The sequence below is a fragment of the Rhinoderma darwinii genome, chromosome 2 (genome assembly GCF_050947455.1).
Source record: "Rhinoderma darwinii isolate aRhiDar2 chromosome 2, aRhiDar2.hap1, whole genome shotgun sequence".
Lineage (NCBI taxonomy): Eukaryota > Metazoa > Chordata > Amphibia > Anura > Rhinodermatidae > Rhinoderma > Rhinoderma darwinii.
The window spans coordinates 317,919,774-317,940,407 of record NC_134688.1 but is presented as its reverse complement, the minus strand read 5'-3'; the positions used below and the strand labels follow the sequence as shown (position 1 = coordinate 317,940,407).

Genomic DNA, 20,634 nt, shown 5'->3' with positions numbered 1-20,634 from the left:
AGACTTGAAATTTTCTTGAATATGTAAGAAAGTGCTGCTAAAGTTCTAAGCCTTGTAACGTTCTAGAAAAATAAAAGGATGTTCAAAAAACTATGCCAAACTAAAGTAGACTATGGGGGATGTTAATTAGCAACAATTTAGTGTGGTATAACTGCCTGTCTTACAAGCAGATAAATTTAAGTGAGAAAAATACAAAAATTTTCTCAATTTTTCGTTAAAAAAAACAAAAACAGATAGCACACTGAAGAATATCACTGAAGTGCGCTTGAGGCCTAAGATAAGCGATCTTGGAGCATCTCAATGAAAATGAACTGTTAACGTAGCATCAGCGTGGGTTTATGAGGGATCGGTCCTGTCAAACTAATCTGATTAGCTTCTATGAGAAGGTGAGTTCTAGACTGGACCTGGGTCAGGCTGTGGATGTTGTGTATCTAGACTTTGCAAATGCATTTTGATATGGTGCCGCATAAAAGGTTGGTACATAAAATGAAAATCCTGGGACTGGGGGGAAAATATGTGTAATTGGGTTAAAGAGGCGCTGTCACCATATTATAAGTGCCCTATCTTCTACATAATGTGATCGGTGCTGTAATGTAGATTTCAGCAGTGTTTTTTTTATTTAGAAAAACTATCAATTTTGAGAGGGTTATGACCTATTTTAGATTTATGCTAATGAATTTCTTAATAGGCAAGTGGGCGTGTTTTTAGCTTTTGACCAAGTGGGCGTTGTAAAGAGAAATGTATGACACTGACCAATCAGAGACCAATCAGCATCATACACTTCTCTCCATTCATGTAATCAGCACATAGTGATCTTGCGTTGTTCACTATGTGCTGTCACTTACTCACACATTAACATTACTGAAGTGTCTTGAGAGTGAATAGACACCTCCAGCCAGGAAGCGATATCTATTCACAATCGAGACACTACTGTAACGTTTGTGTGGGACTTAAAGACAGCAAGCGTAATCTCACGAGATCATGCTATAAGCGGTCATAAACATTAGCCACATTATACCCCTGGGGACGCTATGTATGTAGCGAAACATGTCGTGGAAGGGGGGGGGGGGTTTCAGTGCTTTTAATAATTTATTGTTAGGCCAGCAACTATACTGAAACGGTCAGCGACATAGCGTACGACTGCCGCTGTGCTTAGTTGCACTCGTTCCACTCACTACGGTTACGTTCCTCTACCTACCATTAATTGCTGGTCTACTTTGGCTACTTTTAAACTTATATGGGACGTATGTAATTAGGACGTATGTCCTAATTGTAATCCTTTTAGCTGGACTTCATAAAAGTTATATCTTAGTTCATTTCCATACACTTATTTGATAGCTGGGTATTTTTTTCTTGAATGTATGCTATTATAGATACAACATAACCCGTTCCTACCATTTGAATTCTCAAATACCACACACAGTCTCCCTTATGACCGTATAAACATATTTGGCCACCAAAAAAAAAAGAAAAATCTTGACATTTTTTATTTGAAAACAAAAAATAAACTTCCAAAGGAAAATCATTAAACAAAAAATAATTGCGCCAAACACAGATAGCAAGTCATCTTGATATTAACGTCTCACAATGCAGACTGCTAACTTGTAACACACAATAGGGCTAATTCCTTCCACTGGTCCTGACCAATCAGTATATATATATATATATATGGTGGTACCCCAGAATTTGTGGGTTGTTTTAATACAACCGTTAAAGATGTAGCTCACTGTATCTTTTCCTTACAGAGGTTATTGTACCACAATACGAGGTCCAAGGGGACGATATAAAATAAATATAGACCATACGGTCACCAAATATGGTTGCCTAAGTGTGTAATGGGAATCGAGAAACAGTCTGTGAAGATAATGGAATAATTTACAATACTTGATAATTTCCTTCAAACAGTCATAGAGCTGTCAAAAGATTATATCTAGAAGTCCGCACCATTCCCAGGCAGCTTACTACGTGGTGCACTTCATTTTCCACAGCGTCTATTAGTTGTAACTTTGGACCACACCTCATTCTTGATGAAAATGGTCATAATACTAGTTGAACACAATTTTCTTGTATTTGGAATCTGGGATTTGCCCCCTAGATTTCAGACGTCTGAGTGCTTCCCTCATGTGCCGAGGCTGTAATGGAGGGCTTTCTCCCCACTTTTCACATACGTCCAGAGCTGAGAAAATGAAAAAATGCAAACAAATAAATGTTACTGCAGTTTACGCATCTGTACACATTTGCAAACAATTTAAAGAGGTCAAAGCATCACTAGATGTAATTTTATTGTTTATGCAAATGAGAAAACGATGGATCCAATAAATAAAGTTGTAGTAAAAGACCTGAAAATTGTGCTGGGTCACACGCGTAATAAAAAGGTGCCAGTGTTGCTAAAAGCAACAAATCTAATAATTCATTTTTTAAACCTGATCTAATGGAAAACCCAGACAATGGGCCTCCTCTATCAAAACTGACTAAAAGTAAAACTGCTCAACTTTCATTTTTCTGCAGCTGTTCAAGTAAATTAAAGCGGAGCTCTGATAGGCTGCTATGGGCAATAAGGACAGTTGTACTATCAAACACTTCGGATAAATGAGGCCGAATAGGTTTAGGTCCCATGCACAGGACCGTGCTCGCAATCACAGCCACGATTGCGGGCACGGCCGGCCGCCGACTGCCACCCGCATTTTCGGGCCGTACTCCCATACAAAGTATGGGAGCACGGCCCGAAAAATACAAAAGGCGGACATGTTCCATAATTTTCTGAACATTTCTACGGCACGGACACCCACCCGTAGCGCTACGGAAAGATGTCCGCGTTCAATGAACGTGAATGGGTTCGTTTTTGCGGACCGCAATTGAGTTTTTTTACGGTCGTGTGCATGGGGCCTAAGGCATGACAACCAGTGTGTCCATAAAGTTATAATTACTTGTATCATGTCTTAAGATTTTGGTTTTTATTTTGCCAGACTTACATAAATACATATGGAAAACACAAACTGCCCTCCATAAAATAAAATAAAAATAAAAAAGAAGAAGGGGGATCATCAGGAAGTCAAAAGAGAGATCAAGAGCTCTGGCACTGGACCTAAAAGCGCTGATGCTGTTCACTGAATACATCCATTTTAACGTTTGCAGCATTGGTTGATAAAAAAAAAAATCAGAAAGAACATATTTGGGCTGCTGCCTAACAAAAATGGCACATTAGAGTCTATACGCAGTGAGTGTCAACTGTAGATTACAGCTGACACCCTGTTCTAATGGCCCGGGATCAGAGATATCTCTGATACCAGCAACTTAACAACCTAGGTGCTGAAGTCAATAGCGATCGTGGCAACTATGTGATTAGACAGAGGGGGCGCTGATGGGTTGTAATGGCAGACGGAGGCTTAAAGTGTAGCTAAACGTTCGACAAACTTCTGACATGTCATAGTGACATGTCTGAAGTCTGGATTGGTGGGGGTCCGAGCACGGAGACCCCCCACCAATCGCTAGAACGAAGCAGCTGAAGCACTCGTGAGCGCTCAGCTGCTTCGTGTCTGTTCGGCTATTTCCGGACATAAATGTATCGGTGTATGGACTCAATACTAAGTCTATGATCCTGTACTCCGATACATCGGCTTTCCGGAAAAAGCCGAACACACACGAAGCAGCTGAGCGCTCACACGAGTGCTTCAGCTGCTTCGTTCTAGCGATTGGTGGGGGGTATCTGTGCTTAGACCCCCACCAATCCAAACTTCTGACCTGTCTCTACGAGATGTCAGAAGTTTGTCAAACTTTTAGCTACACTTTAATGCAGTACTGCCATCATATCTCTAAAAGCACAATACACTGCAATACAGTATTATAAGTAAACAAAAATACGTTTTCCCATCTTTTTATGAAAAATAATGTAAACAAAAAATAAACATAATTGGTACAGTCGCATCCTGTCAGGACTCAAACTATTAACCCCTTCCCGACATTTGTCATAAGTATAGGTCATTGGAAGTCAGTGCTTCCCGCAAATTGTCATATACTTACGACAAATGGATGGCACCGGCTCAGAAGCAGAGTCTGGCCATCTTCCCCTGGATGGCAGCTGTATCTTACAGCTGACACCCTGCTCTAATGGCGGGTACCGAAGTTAGCTTCGATCCCCGCCATTAACCCCTTAAATGCAGCGGTCAAAAGAGATTGCTGCATTTAAGGTGTTTGCAGCTCATCGGCACCCCGGCAATTATATTATTGCCGGGGTGCCGATGGCTGCAATGGCAACTGGAGATAAGCCAAAAAATACCAACAGACAGAATATAATATAAATAGTGCTCAAAGATCACCTTTAAACTATAAAGCACTGTTGCAAGTTATGTAGGCAGCACTATATTATATATCCTTAGTATTGACCAAGATACACTTGGTGCGTCGATCAACAATTAACATGAGAAACTACCAAGAAAAAATGATCGACTAAGCACATGGAGATACAAAAAAATACACAAATTTTATTGAATAAAGACATTGGACAACTTAAAAGATGGAATGAAGGATAAGTCACACAATAAAAAGACGTCGAATCAATCGTAAGCCAGATATGGTTGTTTTGCCAGCGTATTAAAGGTAAACATGATATTGAAGCAGCACGAAGATTTTGTGTAAGTATGGAGAATCATATGAACAACGCCACCAATTACAAATGTGAGACAATGCTGAAGACCAAATTAAATAAGATCAGAAGTGACAAGCAATGTTTTTTACAAGCTGCTGAGAATAACAATGTTTGTTCAACATACCAATGGACATTGTGATGCGTGGATAAGACGTCTGCACCCGACGCACCCCGGACGAAGGCAGGTGAAGAAACGCGCGTCGGGTGCAGACGTCTTATCCACGCATCACAATGTCCATTGGTATGTTGAACAAACATTGTTATTCTCAGCAGCTTGTAAAAAACATTGCTTGTCACTTCTGATCTTATTTAACCCCTTAAGGTCTAAGCCTATTTTGGCCTTGTGGACACAGCCGATTTTTGCACATCTGATATGTGTTAGTTTATGTGGTAATAACTCCAGAATGCTTTTGCCTATCCAAGCGATTCTGAGATTGTTTTCTCGTGACATATTGTACTTTATGATACTGAAAAAAATTTGTCGTTAAATTCAATATTTGTCAAAAACACCAAAACTTAGAGAAAATTTGCAAAAATCTGCATTTTTCTAAATTGTAATGTATCTGCTTGTAAAACAGATAGTAATACCACACAAAATAGTTGCTAGTTGAGGGGCGTGGCTTGGACATGGCGCTGACCAGACGTGCTGCTTGAGAGCTCCGTTCCTGCACTTCCCTAACCCTCTCATAAGCATCATTCTATCACCCTAAGGCTATGTTCACACGGGGTATTTTGCAGAGTTTTTTGACGCGGAAACCGCGTCGCAAAGCTCGGAACAAACGGCCCGAGAACGCCTCCCATTGATTTCAATGGGAGGCGTCGGCGGCTTTTTCCCGCGAGCAGTAAAACTGCCTCGCGGGAAAAAGCGACATACCCTATCTTCGGGCGCTTCCGCCTCTGACCTCCTATTGACTTCAATGGGAGGCAGAGAAAGCGTATTTCGCGCTGTTTTATGCCCGCGGCGCTCAATGGCCGCTGGCGAAAAACAGCGCGAAAATCACTGCGAAAATCGGCGTGCAGGGAGAGGAAAATCTGCCTCAAAGTTCCAAACGGAATTTTGAGGCAGATATTCCTCCCCCAAAATACTCCGTGTGAACATAGCCTAATGGTCAGGAAATCCAAGGCCTCCACAAGGACTCATTACTGTACGCGGCAGATGTCTTCAGCCGGCTCTATTCAGAGATTCCTGACCGGCGCTGCATCTGGAACATCATCTAAGATGGCGCCACTGGAGGTGAGACGAGATGGCTCCGGGACTTCGCTTCCAGAGGGGCTATCAACTGCGGCCGGCGTTGCTGCATCAGGTACCGCTAGTACCTTCCCCTCGATATCGGGCTCTCAGGGGCAGTTTCCCTCCTTGCTGGATGGGATTGAGCCGAGCTCTTCTGGGGCTGAGATGGCGCTGCCTGCGCGGGACTGCTCGCCACGTGGTGCCTGTCATGGCGGCCGGGTTTCTCCCTTATCCTCCCCTCATGTGCTGGGGCCTGCAATGCTGCCTTCTACTTCTCCCAGAGATATGGCTGTTCATCCCTCCTCTCATATAGGTGTTGCTGCTGTCCTAGGGGATGATTTACAGGGCCTGAGACGACAGTTATCAGCATTGCCCACCAAACAGGACATGGAGCGTTATGTAAACCGTCTGGAGACGACATATAAATCGGAAATACAATCTCTTACTACCAATTTATCTCAATTATCCGATCAAGTACAGCGGATGGAAAGCGATGTATCCAGTATTACACAGCAACAAGTTTCTCATGCCGACCGTTTGGATCAGCACTCTCAGCAGATCCACACATTATTTAATCTTGCCGAGGACCATGAGAATCGGAATCGCCGTAATAATATTCGGCTGCGGGGCATTCCTGAGGATATCTCTCCGGGTCAACTTATTCCCGCTCTACAGTCTCTGTTTAATTCTTTACTCGGGCGCCCTGCTGATGATCCTCTGGAGCTGGATAGAGCTCACAGGACACTAGGCCCGCGCAACCCGGATCCTGATAGGCCTAGAGATGTGCTATGTCGTGTCCATTTTTTTTCTCTTAAGGAGCAGATTATGAGGAAGGCCCGAGATAAAGGCGAGGTTTTATTACAGGGAGTCAAGATCCAGCTACTATCCGATTTGTCCAGGATGACTCTGGACAAACGCCGAGTGCTACGACCTTTGCTGGATGTCTTGAGAAAACATGAGATTTCCTATTCCTGGGGTCACCCCTTTCAGTTGCAGGTTCGCAGGAACGGGGCACTGCTGAGTGTTCGTGACCCGGGGGATGTTCCAGATTTTTGCGATCCTCTCCGTTTGCCTAGAGTCTCTCTCCCTGATTGGCCTTATGTTCCCATCCCGCCGCCACGTCTACGATCACGCAGGCGAGGTCGTTCTCCTGCATCTCCTATGAGGCGTAATGATGGTCGGCCTGTGGAGCCGATGTGATGCCCCTATTAATGTCTTTTAATTGCAGCCTGCTGTCGGAGCCTAATTACAATGGTTATTGAGTTTATCAGCTGAAGCAATTATATGTGGAGTTACATATGGTCATTACTGAGTGGGTCTGCATTATGTTTCACAGGTGATTGCTGTTGGAGACCTTGAGGCTACTAATATCGGTCGATTGCCGCTAATACGCTACAATCGTGAATGTATTATTTTTATTATTTGTCTTTATTGCTAACCTGTTTGTACATTTATGCTGTCAATGAATGTATGCAGGGGTGTTCGCTGCTGGGGTTTCTTTAGGGCCCTACTAACAATGTAACTCCTATTTAATTATTTTTGGGTATCTCACTAAGTGCCTTGGTTTTCCTTTCTTTTGTGTTATATCGTTATTTGCTATATAAAATTTGCTGGGTTGGGGGGTGCGGGGCGCTGGCTAGACCTTGTCCTGACACTTCTCCTCTTAAGTGAATAATACAAGAAAAAACACACGGCGCCACATAGCGTAAGTAAGCCCAAAAATAGCAGTCAAAATATGACAGGTGTAGGCTTACCACAAGAAGTAAGATCAGTCACGTCGGATAGTAAGTGCTGCAGCCGAAATCCCAGACGGTCACACCAATGGGTCTCCGTGTAGAAATGATTGCAGAGGAAAAAATGGGATATGAACGGCGCTGCAACTCAAGAATGATGCTTGGAATGGTTATAATGATATGATCTTTTATTCAATAGGCTACGCGTTTCAATGCCGCACCGGCATCTTCCTCAGGCCATATAAATTTCAATTGAAACAACACTCCTTAAATACAACATGCTGCCAAAAAAACCGCCAATGTGATCAAGGTCAGAGTGCATCAGTGACGTCATCGATACAAAAGATTTAAATAGACAAAAAACAAAAAATAAATATATAAAAATAGACAAGTGCAAAACCAATAGTAACAAAATAAATGACATAATGAGTTAAAAAGATAATAAACATAACAAATAAGAACATTGTACCATGAAAATGCTATCAAGGAAATTCAGAGAAATAGAAGTCGGGACCTGCAAAAAAATACATACTATTTGCGCAAGTGTGGTATTTACAAACACAACGATTTTTATCAAAATAAACATCTAGTACTTTAATAAATAGGATGGAAAAGAAAAAAAAGGACCAGTTTAAACGAATAAACCTCTGAATACATGTATATTTTGTATTTCTCAGCGTGTATAAACTTGAGAAACTAGATATCAAGCAACTCAAAAGGAGGTTCGAGATGCCGTAAAGAAGACAACTATTTTAATATCTGAAATCGGAATAATCATATATATATACCCCTTTCTTAATGGAAGAAATAATCCATATATATATAAAAATATAAATAAACCCTCAAGAGATCCAATCGGATGCTCAATAATGCAAATGCGGCAATTGCAAAATATGATGAAAAATATTAAATATACAAAAGGATACACACATCATGATAAAAAATGCACTAAGTAAAAAATTGATTAAGAACCAATACTGTGATGTAAGCATTACAAATTAATATAAGATGCCTCATTGGGGGACTAACTATAATTTACTGAAATATTTATTCCGTGGAAAATTCATACACAGATAAAAGTTACAATTAATGATAAAAACTGGAGAATTAAAAAAAAATTTCGAAATAAAAAAGGAGATATGAAATGAGAAAATTTACCAAACATACATGTATATAAAAAACACACATAAAAATATATATAAAAAATACATATATATATATATATATATAAAAAAGTTGAAACACAAACCACAGTCATAGGCCCCCAAAGAATAAAATTAGTCGAGGGATGTTTCAGAAATGTCATTTAAACCATTTGGTTGCAGAGTTAGTAATTTAAAAATCCAGACATTTTCTCTTTGTTTTAATTTCTGGAAACGATTGGGAATGTCACAAGATATTTGCTCTATCGGAGTAATAGTAATCTTATTAAATTGACAATTATGAACCGAGGCACAGTGTCTTGAAACACTATGTTTTAAAAATCCTTTTGAGACATTGTACCTATGTTTTTTATTAATCCTACTCCGCAGACATTGAATAGTTCTCCCAATGTATTGTAACCGACACGAACATTCCAAGAGATAAATGACATAATTACTGCCACAATTGAGGAAAGACCTAATAGGGAATATTTCATTAGTAATATTAGAACTAAAAGTATGTTTTCTATGTGAAATATTGATACAACAAAGACACCGTTTTTGTCCACATTTGGAAGAACCATTTGAAATGGAGAGTGTTTTTGAGATAGATGACTTGATATTATGGACCCGGCTAGGGGCTAATATATTTTTTACATTTGCTGAGCGTCTAAATGTAATGCCTGGTTTGTCTGGCAAAAAATCTTTGAGGAATGGGTCATTTTTCAGGATATGCCAATATCTCGACAAAATTGATCTTACGGAATTATGTCCACTGTTCTAAGATGTGACGAAATTATTTGAGTGTTTCTTCAAACTATTCTTTTTATCAACTTTGTCAGTCTCGTTTGTACCATTAGTGATAGCCTCCACCCTTTTAACTGGAGCAACACAGGATTTTTGGGTTAATTCCGCCGCCCTAGAGCGAGCCCCCTTAATCAATTGTATTGGGAAATTTTTTTCCCTAAACCTACCTTCTAAAATCTTACATTCCTCCTGAAAATTGTGGTCAGAGGAGCAGTTTTTCCTCACTCTCCTAAATTGCCCAAAAGGTACATTTCTAATCCACGGCGGGTAGTGTGCACTTTTGAAATCAATATAACTGTTCACATCGACTGTTTTAAAATGGGTTTTAGTGTTGAAATTATTAGCAGCTTTGTCATAGCAAATAGTAAGATCCAAGAAATCAATAGAGGTAGTTGAAAAAGTATAAGTAAATATCCATTCCATAGTCATTTTTGTTGAGTATTTCCATAAAACTAGCCACTTCATCTTCCCTTCCATTCCATACAATAAATAAATCATCGATAAAACGTTTATATAAAAGAATCTTATCCCTAAAAACATGATCGTTGAGAATATATTTATCCTCAAAATCTCCCATAAACAGATTGGTATAAGCCGGGGCGAACCTAGAGCCCATCGCACATCCCTTTATTTGGTTGTAGTAATTTTTTCCAAAACTAAAGACATTGTGCTTTAAAATATATTCAACACAATTGGTTAAAAACTGAATTTGTGTTATTGGGAACTTGGGGTTTGAAGCTAAAAATGATTCCACAACTTCAAGCCCTCTATCATGAGGAATGTTACTATATAAAGCAGTGACATCGGCTGTCAAAAAGCACACATTGGACACAAGTGGATCGACTACTAAATCCTGTAAATTTCTAATAAGCTGGGTGGAATCTCTCAAGTAAGACGGTAGTTGTAGTACAAACGGTTGTAAATGTAAGTCAATATAGTGAGATAAATTACTGGTGAGGGACCCAATGCCCGAAATAATAGGGCGGCCAGGAGGATTGGTCATACATTTGTGTATCTTGGGGAGATGATACATAAAGGGTAGACTAGGGCATGGTACATTAAGAAATTTTTTTTCCTTTTTGGTTAGTAACCCGTCAGAAAAAGCCATGTCAATCAAGTTCTTATATTCACCAAGATAACCAGAAAGTGGGTTATCCACTAATTTTAAATAAAATGAACCATCAGATAGAATCCTTGAGGTTTCATTCAGATAATCACTTTTATTTTGAATCACAATACCCCCACCTTTATCCGCGGAGCGGATAACAATATTCTCATTACTACGTAAAGATTTGATAGCTTGTCTCTCCTTGGATGTTAAATTATCCGGCATAAATTGGGGTTTATCCAATGCCCGAAATTCATTGCCAACCAACGTGGAAAACGTTTCCAAAAAGGCCCCTTGATGGTGTACAGGGTAAAAGTTGGATTTGGGATGTACTTCCACACTTAAAGCCATTTGAGTAGGCACCCTCTCACAAAAATCACTTGCCACAAGAGATGTGGGGGAGTGTTTAAACATAGAAAAATGTCTGGATAAGGTTAGTTTCCGAACAAATCTATTTAGATCCATAAAAAGTTCAAACGTGTCCGGGGGGGGCTACAGGACAAAAGGAGAGCCCCTTACTTAGTAAGCTTATTTCGAACTCATTTAATTCATACGAGGACAAATTAAAAAGTTTTACTGTGTGCCCCTTGGTTTCTTCGACTGTACGTGAGGTAGTAGCGAATTTGCGGTTCCTACCGCCCCTCTTTCATCTATATATCTTTGTCGTGTTCTAATTTTCTTTTTGTTGAGATTTTTTGTATTGTTGGAAAGAAACTTGTTATAGTTTGAATTTTGGGACTTATACGGAAGTACATCCCAAATCCAACTTTTACCCTGTACACCATCAAGGGGCCTTTTTGGAAACGTTTTCCACGTTGGTTGGCAATGAATTTCGGGCATTGGATAAACCCCAATTTATGCCGGATAATTTAACATCCAAGGAGAGACAAGCTATCAAATCTTTACGTAGTAATGAGAATATTGTTATCCGCTCCGCGGATAAAGGTGGGGGTATTGGGATTCAAAATAAAAGTGATTATCTGAATGAAACCTCAAGGATTCTATCTGATGGTTCATTTTATTTAAAATTAGTGGATAACCCACTTTCTGCTTATCTTGGTGAATATAAGAACTTGATTGACATGGCTTTTTCTGACGGGTTACTAACCAAAAAGGAAAAAAATTTTCTTAATGTACCATGCCCTAGTCTACCCTTTATGTATCATCTCCCCAAGATACACAAATGTATGACCAATCCTCCTGGCCGCCCTATTTCGGGCATTGGGTCCCTCACCAGTAATTTATCTCACTATATTGACTTACATTTACAACCGTTTGTACTACAACTACCGTCTTACTTGAGAGATTCCACCCAGCTTATTAGAAATTTACAGGATTTAGTAGTCGATCCACTTGTGTCCAATGTGTGCTTTTTGACAGCCGATGTCACTGCTTTATATAGTAACATTCCTCATGATAGAGGGCTTGAAGTTGTGGAATCATTTTTAGCTTCAAACCCCAAGTTCCCAATAACACAAATTCAGTTTTTAACCAATTGTGTTGAATATATTTTAAAGCACAATGTCTTTAGTTTTGGAAAAAATTACTACAACCAAATAAAGGGATGTGCGATGGGCTCTAGGTTCGCCCCGGCTTATGCCAATCTGTTTATGGGAGATTTTGAGGATAAATATATTCTCAACGATCATGTTTTTAGGGATAAGATTCTTTTATATAAACGTTTTATCGATGATTTATTTATTGTATGGAATGGAAGGGAAGATGAAGTGGCTAGTTTTATGGAAATACTCAACAAAAATGACTATGGAATGGATATTTACTTATACTTTTTCAACTACCTCTATTGATTTCTTGGATCTTACTATTTGCTATGACAAAGCTGCTAATAATTTCAACACTAAAACCCATTTTAAAACCGTCGATGTGAACAGTTATATTGATTTCAAAAGTGCACACTACCCGCCGTGGATTAGAAATGTACCTTTTGGGCAATTTAGGAGAGTGAGGAAAAACTGCTCCTCTGACCACAATTTTCAGGAGGAATGTAAGATTTTAGAAGGTAGGTTTAGGGAAAAAAAATTCCCAATACAATTGATTAAGGGGGCTCGCTCTAGGGCGGCGGAATTAACCCAAAAATCCTGTGTTGCTCCAGTAAAAAGGGTGGAGGCTATCACTAATGGTACAAACGAGACTGACAAAGTTGATAAAAAGAATAGTTTGAAGAAACACTCAAATAATTTCGTCACATCTTAGAACAGTGGACATAATTCCGTAAGATCAATTTTGTCGAGATATTGGCATATCCTGAAAAATGACCCATTCCTCAAAGATTTTTTGCCAGACAAACCAGGCATTACATTTAGACGCTCAGCAAATGTAAAAAATATATTAGCCCCTAGCCGGGTCCATAATATCAAGTCATCTATCCCAAAAACCCTCTCCATTTCAAATGGTTCTTTCAAATGTGGACAAAAACTGTGTCTTTGTTGTATCAATATTTCACATAGAAAACATACTTTTAGTTCTAATATTACTAATGAAATATTCCCTATTAGGTCTTTCCTCAATTGTGGCAGTAATTATGTCATTTATCTCTTGGAATGTTCGTGTCGGTTACAATACATTGGGAGAACTATTCAATGTCTGCGGAGTAGGATTAATAAACATAGGTACAATGTCTCAAAAGGATTTTTAAAACATAGTGTTTCAAGACACTGTGCCTCGGTTCATAATTGTCAATTTAATAAGATTACTATTACTCCGATAGAGCAAATATCTTGTGACATTCCCAATCGTTTCCAGAAATTAAAACAAAGAGAAAATTTCTGGATTTTTAAATTACTAACTCTGCAACCAAATGGTTTAAATGACATTTCTGAAACATCCCTCGACTAATTTTATTCTTTGGGGGCCTATGACTGGTTTGTGTTGTTTCAACTTTTTATATTATATATATATATATATATATATATATATATATATATATATGTATTTTTTATATATATTTTTATGTGTTTTTTATATACATGTATGTTTGGTAAATTTTCTCATTTCATATCTCCTTTTTATTTCGAAATTTTTTTTTCATTCTCCAGTTTTTATCATTAATTGTAACTTTTATCTGTGTATGAATTTTCCACGGAATAAATATTTCAGTAAATTATAGTTAGTCCCCCAATGAGGCATCTTATATTAATTTGTAATGCTTACATCACAGTATTGGTTCTTAATCAATTTTTTACTTAGTGCATTTTTTATCATGATGTGTGTATCCTTTTGTATATTTAATATTTTTCATCATATTTTGCAATTGCCGCATTTGCATTATTGAGCATCCGATTGGATCTCTTGAGGGTTTATTTATATTTTTATATATATATATGGATTATTTCTTCTTCCATTAAGAAAGGGGTATATATATATGATTATTCCGATTTCAGATATTAAAATAGTTGTCTCCTTTACGGCATCTCGAACCTCCTTTTGAGTTGCTTGATATCTAGTTTCTCAAGTTTATACACGCTGAGAAATACAAAATATACATGTATTCAGAGGTTTATTCGTTTAAACTGGTCCTTTTCTTCTTTTCCATCCTATTTATTAAAGTACTAGATGTTTATTTTGATAAAAATAGTTGTGTTTGTAAATACCACACTTACGCAAATAGTATGTATTTTTTTGCAGGTCCCGACTTCTATTTCTCTGAAATTCCTTGATAGCATTTTCATGGTACAATGTTCTTATTTGTTATGTTTATTATCTTTTTAACTCATGATGTCATTTATTGTGTTACTATTGGTTTTGCACTTGTCTATTTTTATATATTTATTTTTTGTTTTTTGTCTATTTAAATCTTTTGTATCGATGACGTCACTGATGCACTCTGACCTTGATCACATTGGCGGTTTTTTTGGCAGCATGTTGTATTTAAGGAGTGTTGTTTCAATTGAAATTTATATGGCCTGAGGAAGATGCCGGTGCGGCATTGAAACGCATAGCCTATTGAATAAAAGATCATATCATTATAACCATTCCAAGCATCATTCTTGAGTTGCAGCGCCGTTCATATCCCATTTTTTCCTCTGCAATCACTTCTCCTCTTAGGGTTTCACTGGTTATATCCGGTGTATATTGGATTGTTTCTCCTTGATTAGATCAAGGAGTGGGTGCTTGTTACACCCGCTTGTTTGTCCTTGTTGTCGTGTCTCCCTTCCTTGTCTGTCTTGTCCTTTTCTTCATTGATATAGCACATTCTTGATTTACTAGACATACGTGTGTTGGAAATGGCGCAGCTGAAAGTCTGTACCTTTAATGCTAGAGGGCTTAATGTCCCGGAAAAGTGTTCGCAGATATTGTACAATATGCACGAAGAACGTGTAAATATCCTGTTTTTACAGGAGACTCATTTTCAGGTGGGCCACACTCCACAGTTTACAAATCGTTATTATCCAGTCTGGTTCCATAGTGCCATCCCGGAATCCAAGTCCAAGGGCGCTAGTATTTGTATCCACAAGTCACTCTCTCATAAACTGGTAGACGTTTTGGTTGACCCGGGTGGTCGGTATGTGTTTCTTAAACTGCCCATTCGTAATAAGCTGTTCACCTTAGCTAATATGTACCTCCCCAATCAGGATCAGGCGCGAGTGTGCTGTGGGTATTTGCGGAAATTGGAGGAGTTCACGGAGGGAGTTTTGATTGTGGGCGGTGATTTTAACCGGACGTTCGATTCCCGGCTTGACACCTCCTCGGGCAGGTCTGCGGTTCCGAAGTCCCACTTGGGAGCCTTGAAAACTGTGATGCATTCCATGCAATTGATTGACGTGTGGAGGATTCTGCATCCTCAGGTATGAGAATACACTTACTTCTCCCCACTACACAATATGTATAGTAGACTGGACGCCTTTCTTACTAGCCACCATTTGCTTACCTGGCATCCTATTTCTGAGGTGGGCCCTATGGTTTGGTCGGATCATGCCCCTGTATTTCTGACACTTACGTTCCCTAGTTCAGTACCCAATTTCCAATCTTGGAAACTTAACAATAATTTATTGGGTGACTCAGTGTGTGTCAGAACTTAAAGGGAATGTGTTGCCAGAAAAACATGTTTTTTTTTTTTTAATTAAACATTTAGTGTGTAGGTGATTAAACATTGTTCAAATTTTTTTCACGAGTCAGGAAATATTATAAATTAGATTCTAATTTATAATATTTCCCATTGCTGGTCACTAGATGGAGCTATTCCCAAAATTGCAGCATTGCAAAATTGGGTAAAAAGCCCTCGCTCTAGCGAGCTCTCAGCATCCCCCCTCCTTTATCCTGGCTAGTGCCGGGATAAACGAGGGGTTTGAACGGTCTAACCTCCTACACTGTGTGTCGCCATTTTTTGAGCTAACACACACAGTGTAGAAGGTTTACATACAGTAGTAAACGTACACAAACACGAACATACATTGAAATCTCTTACCTGCTCCTGCCACCGCGGCTCCCTCCGGCCCGTCCGCTCCGTCTGCTGCCGCTGGTCCAAGTGCACAAGTCCGGAAGCCGCGACCGGAAGTAGTAATCTTACTGTCCGGCCGCGACTTCCGGTCCACAGGAAAATGGCGCCGGACGGCGCCAATTTCAAATTGGACTGTGTGGGAGCGGCGCATGCGCAGTTCCCACACAGACGGCGTACACAGAAGTGGATGGGACGGGAGCCATTCGCAGTCCCTATGGGACTGTGGCTGCCGTATTCCATGTCTGTATGTGTCGTTAATCGACACATACAGAAATGGAACAAAAAATGGCAGCCCCCATAGGGAAGAAAAAGTGTAAAAATAAGAAAAAGTAAAACACAAACACACAAATAAATATAAACGGTTTTAATAAAGCACTAACATCTTTAACATATGAAAAAAAAAATTGTGATGACACTGTTCCTTTAAGGACTCACTAAACGGTTTTTTTGAGGTACATACACGTGACACCACCCCATTACCATTACAGTGGGAGGCGCTAAAGTGTGTAGTCAGGGGAGTCCTGATCCAACATGGGGCTCGTTTGAAGCGGGAAAAAGGGGTGGCCATTACGCGACTCCTTGCTCAGATACGGGACCTTGAATCCCGTCATAAGCAAGTGCTTTCCTCACAAATATTTGCGGAACTTACTGCAGCGAGAGAATCCTTGCGTTCTCTGATAGACCAGTCACACGCTCGATTCAGGGACCGTATGCGAAAACACTCGTACGAATTTGCAGATAAATGCGGCAGGTCTCTGGCACGGATACTACATCCTTGCACCCAGGCGTCGTATATCCCTAAAATTACTTCTCCCTCGGGCGGTGAGGTTCATGATCCGGTGGGGATCACCGATTGCATCAGACAGTATTACTCGGCATTATACAATCTTAAAGGCCATTTTCAGGATATGCAGGCGGATGCGTTGCGTGATAAAATAGACCGTTATGTGCACGACACTGCGCTGCCGTCCTTGGGGGGCGGGGAGGCTTTGGGACTTGAGGAAGATTTTTTGGAAACGGAGGTGGAGCGCGCTATTGGAGATTCCCCCTTGGGCAAAAGTCCAGGACCCGATGGGTTTAATAATAAATTCTACAAGACATTTAAGGATCAATTGGCTCCGTTCTTGACGAAAGTTTTTAATTCAGTGTCTTCCTCGTGTCCCTTTGCACCCCGGTCCCTTGAGGCTCATATTACCCTTTTACCAAAACCGGGCAAAGATCCGACGGCGTGCGCAAACTTCCGACCAATATCATTGATAAATGTAGACGTTAAGATTTTTGCGAAGTTGCTGGTTTCTCGACTCTCGCCTCTCTTACACGATCTGGTCACAGATGACCAGGTGGGGTTTGTGCGTGGTAGAGAAGCACGGGACAACACTAACAAGACCCTCCTTTTAACATCATACTGCCAATCCCATAAGATTCTGATGTGTTTACTCTCGGTCGATGCTGAAAAAGCATTTGACAGGGTACATTGGGTGTTTCTCCGCAGTGTCCTGACACAGGTTGGCCTTGGCGCCATTATGGTGGATAGGATTATGGCATTATATCAAGGGCCTACGGCCCGGGTTCGAGTTAATGGGTTGTTATCTGACTCTTTGTCTATTTCTAATGGCACGAGACAGGGGTGCCCACTCTCACCTTTACTCTATGTTTTGGTCATGGAACACCTGGCCGTGGCACTGCGGAACAACCCTAATGTTAATGGTGTCTGTGTTGGCGCAAAACATCACAAACTAGCATTGTATGCCGATGATCTCCTGGTGTACATTACGACTCCCATGGTTTCCTTGCCATCTTTGACCGGGGAATTTGAGCGGTTTGGCCATGTGAGCAATTTCAAAGTCAACTATTCCAAATCAGAGGTATCTCTCGATACAGCCTTAGCCAACCATCTCGATCGAGTTTTCCCGTTCAAATGGCAATCTAAATCTCTAAAATATCTGGGGGTGCAAATTCCCACACACCAGTCGGATTTGTTCGCTTTGAATTACACACCCATTCTGCAGCGCACCTTGAGGGATTTAACGGCGTACGGTGGGAATCGCATATCGTGGTTTGGGCGCATTAACGAGGTAAAAATTTACATTCTACCCAAATTTCTTTACATATTCCAAACCGTCCCTATCATAATCCCAATGAGCTTCTTCCAAATATTGCATAGGGCCATAACTAAATTTGTTTGGGGCTCCTCTATGCCTCGTGTTCGTTTTGCTGTCCTTAGTCGGCCGAAAATGGGGGGGGGGTAGGATTGCCGGATTTTAAACGCTACCACCAAGCTGCGTTACTGATGCGATTGGTAGACTGGTTCCGCTCAGGTGCGGGTAAGCAATGGGTGCGCATTGAGAAGGCTATGTCTCCCCTAGCACTGTCATCTCTGCCTTGGTTGTCTGCTTCTCAGCGACCTTCATCTTCTCTGCCTTCCCTCACACGTGAGTTTCTTGTAGTCTGGGAGCGGATCATTGCTACGTTGGACATTGTTCACCGTCCAGGTCCTCTAACCCCTCTTTTTGATGATCCTTCCTTTCCTCCGGCGGTGGGTGTGGACACATTCCTCTGTTGGGAGAGACCGGACGGTAGTTTCTTGACTAAGACTCTTACACCTGAGGGTACAATCTTATCACAGTCTGTGGTCTCTGAGGCCTGTCCAGGGGGACGTCCAGTTTGGTGGTCCTATTTTCAGTTGCGCTCCTATCTTTTTTCAATGGGCGACCGTTTTGCGTTGCTGCAGGATAAGACTCCACTGGAACAATACTTGTTGCTGACTACGGCCCACTCATGTTCTGTCCTTTTTACACGGGATCCTTCTACCTAAATACGATTACTCTCAGCTGACATTCACTACAGCATGGGATGAGGAATTGGGGACTCGACACTCTGCTGAGGAGTGGGGCACATCTTTCTTCCTGGCGCATAAGCTGCCGACCTCGTGCTTTGCCCAGGAAAAAAATTATAAGATTCTCACTAGATGGTACCGCTGTCCTTCTTTGCTGCATAGGATATTCCCTGATGTACCGGATGAGTGGTGGAGGTGTGGGGAGGCTCCTGGAACCATGCTGCACATTTGGTGGGATTGTCCCAAACTTCGTCCCTTTTGGGGAAAGATTTTTGATCTCGGTAATAAACTTTTTCATACTGAGGTTCAGACTTCGGCCTCCATTGGTTTACTTTCCATGGTTCCGGGATCACTCTCACACCTCAAAAAGAGTGTCTTTCGGCATTTTTTGACCGCAGCAAGAACAGTGATTCCTCGTCATTGGAAATCCAGCACTGTGCCTTCCCTGAAGGAATGGGTGACGGAGGTGAACGGAATTATGAGGATGGAGGAGTTGATGTCTGCTGATCAGGGTAAAGCTGAGCTCTTTGTCCGCACCTGGGCAGTGTGGTCTGGACTCCGGGGTGGTAATGATCTACCTCTCTGGCTGGATGGCCTCTTTTGAATACCTATATAAAGCCTACCTTTTGCGTGCTATGTCCGTATGTGTTTCCCTTTGTTGTCTTGTGTTAGTCTGTCGTATAATGTGCACTTATATGCGATAATTGTTATCCACCTGTGGGGGCTGGTTTCCCCAAATAATGCACTAATCTTTGCTGCACTTATGGTATTATTATTTTCACTACATTCTTATTTCGTTTTTGCTTACTGATTAGGAGGTACCTCCTACTGCTGTCATATCTCTTTGCATATTTTATGTGATATTGAAATGGTTATATTGCACTGCGTGTGAATTTTTCAAAAGTATGAAACCATGTATAAGCTGTTATGTTGTGTATACTTTCAAAAGAAAAAATCTTTGATAAAGAAAAAAAAAAAAAAATAGTTGCTAGTTTACATTTCCCATATGTCTACTTTATGTTTGCATCGTTTTTTGAACGTGCTTTTATTTTTCTAGGACGTTACAAGGCTTAGAACTTTAGCTGCAATTTCTCGCATTTTCAAGAAAATGTCAAATTTCAGGGACCAGTTCAGTTCTGAAGTGGCTTTGAGGGCCTTATATATTAGAAACCCCCTATAAAACACCCCTTTTTAAAAACTGCACACCTCAAAGTATTGAAAACAGCATTTAGAAATTATTTGAACCCTTTAGGCATTTCACAAGATATAAAGCAAAGTAGAGTTGAAATTTACACATTTCAATTTTTTTTTACGAAATTAATTTGTAATACAGTTTTTTCTGTAACACAGAAGGTTTTACCAGAGAAATGCAACTCAATATTTATTGCCCAGATTCTGCAATCATTTGAAATATCCCACATGTGGCCCTAGTGCGGTAATGGACCGAAACACCAGCCTCAGAAGCAAAGGAGCACCTAGTGGATTTTGGGGCCTCTATTTTATTAGAATATATTTTAGGCACCATGTCAGGTTTGAAGATGTCTTGTGGTGCCAAAACAGTGGAAACCCCCCCAAAAGTGACCCCATCTTGGAAACTACACCCCTCACGGAATTTTTCTAGGGGTATAGTTAGCATTTTTAGCCCACAGGTTTTTTGCTAAATTTACTGGAACT

At 40.4% G+C, this 20,634-nt stretch overlaps 1 protein-coding gene across 1 annotated transcript in view; it reads right to left on the bottom strand.

The window, feature by feature from the left end:
- Positions 1 to 1,469: 1,469 nt before the first annotated feature.
- Positions 1,470 to 20,634, bottom strand: part of TAF11 (TATA-box binding protein associated factor 11) — a 49,439-nt gene continuing 30,274 nt past the window's right edge. Inside the window, exon 5 of the mRNA XM_075850640.1 lies at positions 1,470 to 2,176. Coding sequence (XP_075706755.1) covers positions 2,046 to 2,176 — 131 coding nt within the window. The 3' untranslated portion in view covers positions 1,470 to 2,045. The remainder of the gene's footprint in view (positions 2,177 to 20,634) is intronic.